General features: G+C 61.9%; 1 protein-coding gene across 1 annotated transcript; it reads left to right on the top strand.

Moving 5' to 3' along the window:
• Nucleotides 1-224: 224 nt before the first annotated feature.
• On the top strand, nt 225-2046 carry LOC112962247 (HLA class II histocompatibility antigen, DR alpha chain-like). The gene is made up of 3 exons (XM_026058236.1): nt 225-681; nt 955-1236; nt 1344-2046. The coding sequence occupies exons 1-3, from the start codon at nt 240-242 to the stop codon at nt 1496-1498; spliced, it is 879 nt and encodes a 292-aa protein (XP_025914021.1). The 5' UTR covers nt 225-239; the 3' UTR covers nt 1499-2046.
• The last annotated feature ends 5603 nt before the right edge of the window (nt 2047-7649 follow it).

Genomic DNA, 7649 nt, shown 5'->3' with positions numbered 1-7649 from the left:
TCCCTGTAGCACCCAGTGACCGTGCGTGCCCCACTGCGGTGGCTCTGATGGCCTGGCCCAAGGCGGGGGGTTCCTGTGCGGGGCACCATAGCTGGGGTCCTGGCCACCAGCACCCCCACCCCACCCCGCAGCAAGTGTGGGGATAGGCCACATCCCTCTGTGTCCCCTCAGCCCGCCTGGCCCAACACCGGCCCTGGCCTCAGGTGACCATGAAGGGAAACCTCGCAAGGACACGGGCAATGCTGAGGCTGGTGGCGGTGGGGAGGGCGCCCAGGAGAAGCTGGTGTCCAAAGGGCTTGGCGGCTCCCTGCCCCCGGGCAGCATCCCAGGCGGCAGCCCTGGGGGCAGACGGGGCTCGTTTCTGGGCAGTCCCAGCCCTGCGGTGGTGGCAACGCGCCACCCCTCATGCCTCTCCCTTCCCAGTGGGCAACATGATACTCCAGGTTGACTTGTACCAGCGCGCGGAGACACTGCAGCAGGAGGGCGGCCAGTTCATGTTCGACTTCGACGGGGACGAGATCTTCCACGTGGATCTGCAGAAGACGGAGACCGTCTGGCGCCTGCCTGAGTTCGGCGAATTCGCCAGCTTCGAGGCCCAGGGAGCTCTGCAGAACATAGCTGTCAACAAACAGAACATGGAGATCWTGATGCAGAGGTCCAACCGCTCTCAGGGGACCATCGGTAACAACCCGGCCTCGGCACAGCCAGCGCCTTCCCCTGGCAGGGCCCTGCCAGGGCAGCTGCTCCCGCACCCTGGGCCCAGCCCTGCTCTGGAGCACAAGGGCTGCAGGCACAGCCCCAAACGGGGCTGCAGGGTCTCCCTGSGTGGGCAGTGGGCMMCCCTGGGGCCTTCTCTATGGGAMRRCAAYCCCWGTCCAGCCCCAGGCTRTGGGGCCCAACTGACCACCAGAGTGGGKCAGGGGCTGCACTAACCCCTTCTCCMTGTCCCCCCAGAGGTCCCTGAGGTGACAGTGTTCTCCGAGGACCCTGTGGAGCTGGGCGACCCCAACATGCTCATCTGCTACGTGGACAAGTTCTGGCCACCCATGATCACCATCAAGTGGCTGAAGAATGGGCAGGAGGTGGTGGATGGCGTCGTCGAGACCGTTTTCTACCCACGCCAGGACCACACCTTCCGCAAGTTCTCCTACCTGCCCTTCATCCCCACCCGGGGCGACTACTACGACTGCCGCGTGGAACACTGGGGGCTGTCCAAGGCCCTCCTGAAGCACTGGGGTGAGCGTGGGGGCTGGGTTGGGGGCAGGACACCTGGGTCCTTCCCCGCTTGCAGGCGGCGAAGGGCTCAGGGTCCTGCCCTCACTCCTGTCCTCGTCTCCCCGCAGAGCCCCAGGTGCCCCTGCCCGTGTCCGAGAGCACCGAGACCCTGGTTTGTGCCCTGGGCCTGGCCGTGGGCATCGTGGGCATCATCGTGGGCACCGTCCTCATCATCAAGGCCATGAAGATGAACAGTGCCCGCAACGCACGGGGCCCCTTGTGAGCAGGCAGAGCCCTGGGCTCCCTGCCTGCCCACACAACCAGACCCGCGCGCCCCTCGCTGTGGCACACTGGGAGCCGCTCGCCCCAGGATCCCAGTCGTGTGACCTGCGCCCCCGCTAGACCCCGGCAGCGCCTCCCYCGCCCGTGCCCTCCGCACGCCGACCCCACAGAGACTGCTRCAGAGCTCGACCCCGGTGCTGACCCGTCCCTGCGCTGGGCTGGGGGGCAGAGGTGGCGTTTGGGGCCCCTCCGACTCGCCTGCACTCAGGGGAAATCGCTGCAGAGCCCAGGGCTCTGGACCGGGCCCAGCGCCCAGCCCTTGCTGCGACCGCACTGGGGCTGCCCTGCCCAGAGCCCCAGCCCCACAGCCATTTCCAGATGGGGACACGGCATCTCCTCCCTGCCCAGATGCGGGAAATCCCCTGCAGACCCCGGAAGGGAGGGGAGGTGTCTCCTGCCCCACAACCCCGCTCTGCACACAATCCCGTGCCCTCCGCTCCTGCTCTGCTGCTTTGTGACYGCAATAAAGTGGGTTGGGGTTGATCCTGCTGCGCGACCCTCATTGCGCGTCCGTTCTCTGCACCGTGCTGGGGGTGGCCGCAGCTCTCCTTGGTGTCCAGGGGATCTGCGGGGTGGTGGGTCTTGGGTGTGGGGCAGGCCCCCTGAGATCTGGCTCCAACTCTTGAGCAGAGGGATGGGGTTACGGTGGCCCCAGGACTCCTGSGCTCTCCCAGCAGTTGTCGGGGGGATCTCAGCCCCACGGGGGGAAGCTGCAGCGGTCCCTCCCTCTCTGTCTGGCCCCTGCCTATTGCAGACGGCTCCTGCGAGGGCTCACAGAGTCCATGGGCACGTAGCCGCGCTCATGGCAAGGCCGCTGTGCGGCCCCGAGCAGCGGGAAGGGTGCGGGGACAGCCCAGCCTCTGTGCCATTTCCCCGGTCCCTGGGAAAGGGGGTGCTGGGGCTAAGGGAGATACCTGTCACGGACACAACCCGTCCCCAGGCACCTGCCACCGGCCTTCGTGGCACAGATCTGAGCCCAGCAGCTCCCCCCTTAACCTGGTGCAGGCAGAGCCGATGCTCAGTGGGAGCCTGGAGCCAGGGGCAGGGGAGTCATCCCTGCTGGGTCCACCAGCGCCCAGGGAGGCCGCGAGGGGTGGCCGGGCTCCGAGACGCCTGGGCTCATCTCGTGGGTGCGAGGGTACGTGGCTGACCCCCTGCAGGGTAGGGGCTGGCAGAGGGACAACCCAGCCGGGGAACAGGCGAACTACAGGCAATGAGACTGGTTCATCCACCAGCTCTGTTCCTGCAGGCAYTTGTTCCCTATGATGTAGGAAAGCTGGGACACTGGATGAGGCACACACACGCAAACACACACGAAGCTCTGGGCAGTGGAGGGGATCCCTGACGATGACGCCGAGGGGATCTGCCCACAGTCTGCCATTCACCAGGTGGGCGCTGGCAGCGGAAGGACATGGAGGCGGTGGTGGCGGTGGGACGCTCCACAGATGAATGTCTTGCCAGGCTCTGCAGGGCCTGGCACAGCCTCTACGCAGTCTGGGCTGGAGGCACTTTGYGCCGGAGCGGTGCGCTGCGTGCGCGGTGGGGGTCCAAGCTCACAGGGCAGGGCCGGGCTGAGCCCCGTGCGCACGAGCCTGCTGTTCAGGGGCYGAGGCAGGGGCAAGAAGACCTGGTGAGATGGTTGTTGTAGGGGAGGAGGCACTGGAGAAACCCCAAACACCTAAGGAGCAAATCCATCGCGGGACACCGCTCCGCGGAGATGGRAGAGCTGGGAGTCACGATGTGGAAAAGGCAACGCAGCAGCTCAGGGCCTGTTTCCTTTCCYGGGAGCTGAAGAGGAAGGTGCGGCTGGAACAGAAAGCGGATGACGTGCACTGGGGAGGATGTGAAACTCTGTAGCTTGCATGTGGGCGGCATGCTGGGGGTCACACAGGGAGACCAGAGACGTCACTTTCTGAGCCCCCCTCGCCCCCCAGTGGGAAACRCTCCAGGACTGGAATGGGGCAGGGTCATGCGGTTGGTCCAAAACAGGACCCGGTGGGAAGCAGAGCAGTTGCTCCGGGGCCCGACTAAAAAGTCCCTGGAGAAAACCGTTAGCAGGAGAACGAAATGAATAGCAGGTCGCATCAGTATTAGTGACAACAGCCACTCCCAGCATCACACTGCCGGCATCAGACAGGAGCCGCCGTCCTCCAGGGCAGACCCGGGGCTGGCCAGATTGGGCAGCTGCCTCTGGCACGGACACGGCTGTCGGCAGCCCTGCTGCGGCCCAGTTCACACCTCGGGTTGCRCAGGTGGGAGCTCTGCCCTGCTCTGGGGACACGGCAGGGATGGGGAAGGCACTGGGAAGCCCCTGGAGACATGACCAGAGCCTACTGGGTTGGCTCATGTTGGGGATGTGAGGCTTTTTCACCTTTCTGGCACAGGCAGAACATGCACCTTCATCTCGGGAAGAAAAAAAGCAGCTTAATGTGAGATGCAAGTCCAGGAGGGAAAGGAGGGACTCCGAAATGTTTGGAAATCAGATATAGTCACGCATGGCTTGCACGAAGCACCGCTTATCAGGGCTTGTCAGAGGTGTCCAGGGCCTCCTGCCTCGGCCACACAGACCTAGCAGCAAACAGGGACGCTTCCTAAAAGACGGGCCCCAAAAATGCTGCTCCTGGCTGCCCAAGGACTTGGATGTACAGGGGAGCTGGAGCCAGCGCTGGGTTGTCACAGGGGCTCCTGGCTCAGCCCCACCCACCTCCAGCGCTCTCAGAGGGACCCAGGTGTCCTGAGCCGGGGCGAGCAGGTCCTCACAGCAGAGACGCTGGGATCAGAACCTTGTCTGCCCGGAGTCTGCCGGAGACTGGTGACGCAGCTCAGTGCTGCCTGCTGACTGGCTGGGCTGGGGTTACTGGAGGGCAGGGGGAGCAGGGCAGGCCGTTTCCCCGAAATGTTGGCGTGTCCCGGGGAGGGCGGGGTGGGGGGCCTTGGTGGAAATCCCCTGTCTCGGTGGGTGAGGGGGTAGGGCAAAACAACCGGCCGGGCGGACTGAGCTGCCAGGGAGCTGTCTCGCCTCACCTCGAGGACGCCAAGCCCCGCGGCGTCAGGGCCCGGAGGCCAGGAAGAGATCACTGCCTCATCACGCCGAGCGGCTGCAGCCCCGGCTGGCGTGTTTGGCATAAACGCAGGGGTGTCTCCTTTCACCTGACACCAGGCCGTGGGGAGTCGGCTCCCCCGAAACCGGCACCAGCTTCAGCCTTTCCCTACGGTTATGGCTGGAGTCGTCAAGACAAGGAGCCCCACGATGCCCTCGCCATCCCTTGTGCCACGGACACACAAGGTGTCGAGGCAGTGCCCAGCTGCGCTTGTCCTTGACCCTCATCCCCTGTCCTGCACTGGGATGGCACATGTCCTGCAGAGCTGTCAGCGTTAGGTGACAGAGATCCCCGGGGAGTCACCAGCTCAACCCAATGCCAGCTCTGCTGGGTGACTGGCGCAGCTCAGTGCAGGGTCCTGCAGCAGTGCTGGACGTGCCACGGCCTGGAGACCATGTCCCACATCCCACGAGTGTGTGGTGGGAACCGCAAGCTGCTGCAGGAGCCWTCACCAGGAAGTGCTGGGTCCCCATGGCCGAGCGCAAAAGCAGGGACTCCTTGCAGGCAGGGATTTGCTGCCCTATAGCCTTCCCAAGGCTGCTGGGTGGTCCCTGCTCACGCTCCGGGCCCCGCACCCCCAGCTGCCAGCCCCACACCGGATGCCTTGTATCCTCTTGAGAGTTCAAGAGCATCCGGGTAAGGGGGAACTGGGTGTAGATGGTGCCAGGGGCTTTCCAAGAGAAAGCTTCCCCCCGCCCAGGGCTGCCATGTCACCAGTTACTAGGGGAAAACTCTGTGAGGAGACCCAGTCTGGAGGGTTGCAGAGACGAGCTAGTGAGATAGTGCCCTCGCACTCCCCATATACACCAGCCTCGCTCTGAACACTTGGTTCCCAGCAGGCATCACTGCACTGGAATCACACACACACACACACACACACACACACACACACACACGATGACACCAATGCACTGGAACTGGAGAGTGACTAAAACACTAAAACACCCCTTTTACTAATGGCAGAAAAGCCGCAGGTCCAGGACGCAGGAGGGTGTCAGGCACAGTCGCCGATGASGGTAAGTAAGAGAAGGGACACGTCTCCCCCGCATCCTCGATCTGCCCCRTACCCCAGGGCTGGGGCTGGGCTCCCACCCAGGCGCAGAACAGGCCTGAGTGACGCTGACATGGGAATTGCCCCGCACCCCACAGATCAGAGCCCRGGAGAACCGCACGCAGTGGATTTGCCCCAGCAGGAGAAGAGCCGTTCAAAGGGCCTGGCCCTGGCCTTCCTGCCCCGTGCCACTGTCACCATGGTGTCGGGGCAGGAATGTGATCCCGGGAACCTGGGCAGGGTGCTGGCACGGCAGCCCCAGTGCCATCCCAGCAGAAGTTGGGCACTGGACCCAGTCCAAGCCCTTTGGACTCAGCCTGCACTTTGCCCAGACCTCAAAAGGCTCAGAACAGTTTGACGCACGCTTCTTCTCCCTCCAGGCCCTRCCCAGGGCGATCCCATTCCCACCCAGTACAGGTACAGGTCCACTCCAAAGTCTAACTCCGGAGCAGTCTCCAGCAATCCTGCACATGCTGGGCACAGGCAAGGCAATGCTGCAAACATCGTTGGGCCAAAATGGCTTCATTTCAARTATATCCTCTGTGACAACTCCTAACACAGCTCACTTAGTTTTGAGGAAAGCTGATAAGATATATTACTTATTTCTGAGAGGAATCTGTACTTTCACCTACAGGCCTGATGGCCTCCTAGTCGCGCTGCCACCCTCCGGCCAGACCTGTGCCTTGCACATAATATTTCGCTCTTTCTCATTCACTGTTTTCATACTCCATGTAGCTCATCCCATTCCTCCCATTCCAGATTCCCTTGCCAGCCAGGGCTCTCTGGTTTCAAGGGCCAGGACTTCCCAAGCTTCAGCACGGAGAACCCCACTTTGTCTTGCTGAGCGGTTCGTAGAACAATACAGAAATTCAGAGATATCCTTTTCCCATAAGATTACACCTGCCACAGTGGAAGAGCTACTGGGCAGGGCGCTGGCACGGCAGACCCAGTGCCATCCCAGCAGAAGTTGGGCACTGGACCCAGTCCAGGCCCTTTGGACTCAGCTAGCACTTTGCCCAGACCTCAAAAGGCTCAGAGCAGTTTGAYGCAYGCTTCTTCTCCCTCCAGGCCCTACCCAGGGCGATCCCATTCYTMCCCAGTACAGGTACYTGCATCAGYGAGCCTAAGAGATTAATCCAGTTRACAGCCATATTCCGCATSTCCCTGCCCACATAATCCCAGCCAAGGACATGCTTCTCACCCAGTGAAATGCAGGTAGCTCACRGTGGTGCCCGACAGCTGCGGCACACGCTTGAGGACTGAAAGCTTCAGGGAGAGCACACCAATGGAAATAGGTACGGTTGAAGGAGGCAGAACAGTAAGATTTGGGCAATGATGACAGAAGGACTGAAGACGGACAGTGCTTGTCCCATCACGTCAGAGSTTTCCTTCGTACTCAAATGCTGGCCTGGCTGCAGACATCATCTTTGTTGCRCAGTTTAGTGGCTCTAAGCCACGTTTAGGACTCGGGAAGGTGCCTTTTTTCCTTCCGTACCCTCGCCACGGTTTGCAGCCGAGCAGCCTCTTGCCCCGGCCGAAACGAAGCATCCCTGCGCTCTTCCAAAACAGCCATCCTTTTGTCTCYGTTTCTTTTCCAGGCTTATGCAGACACAGCACAAACTCAAGCAGCGACTACAATGATCACATTCTACCAACTTAACAGCCTGGCTCCAGCCCTCAACCTCTTTTTGTCCAGCATTTTTCCGCACAAAGAGTACTTTTAACTCRTGTTTTGGCCAGGCCCACACCAGAAGTTTTTACTGCTGTATTAAYGTTCATTTGATACCAGAAACGCATTTGGGGGGCATTTCCACCACAGCAAGCCTGGCTTCTCCTCACGGAAAGAGAATAGGCCGCTCGCAGCAACCGGAGACGCCCTCCCGCCTCACACCGGCTTCACCGGGAAGCGCCGCTCGGAAACGGCCCTGCTTCACCCCCCC

Source organism: Apteryx rowi, unplaced genomic scaffold (genome assembly GCF_003343035.1).
Source record: "Apteryx rowi isolate R43461 unplaced genomic scaffold, aptRow1 scaffold_1445, whole genome shotgun sequence".
Classification (NCBI taxonomy): Eukaryota; Metazoa; Chordata; class Aves; order Apterygiformes; family Apterygidae; genus Apteryx; species Apteryx rowi.
Note: the sequence above shows the minus strand (reverse complement) of the source record. Positions and strands in the feature narration are given on the sequence as shown.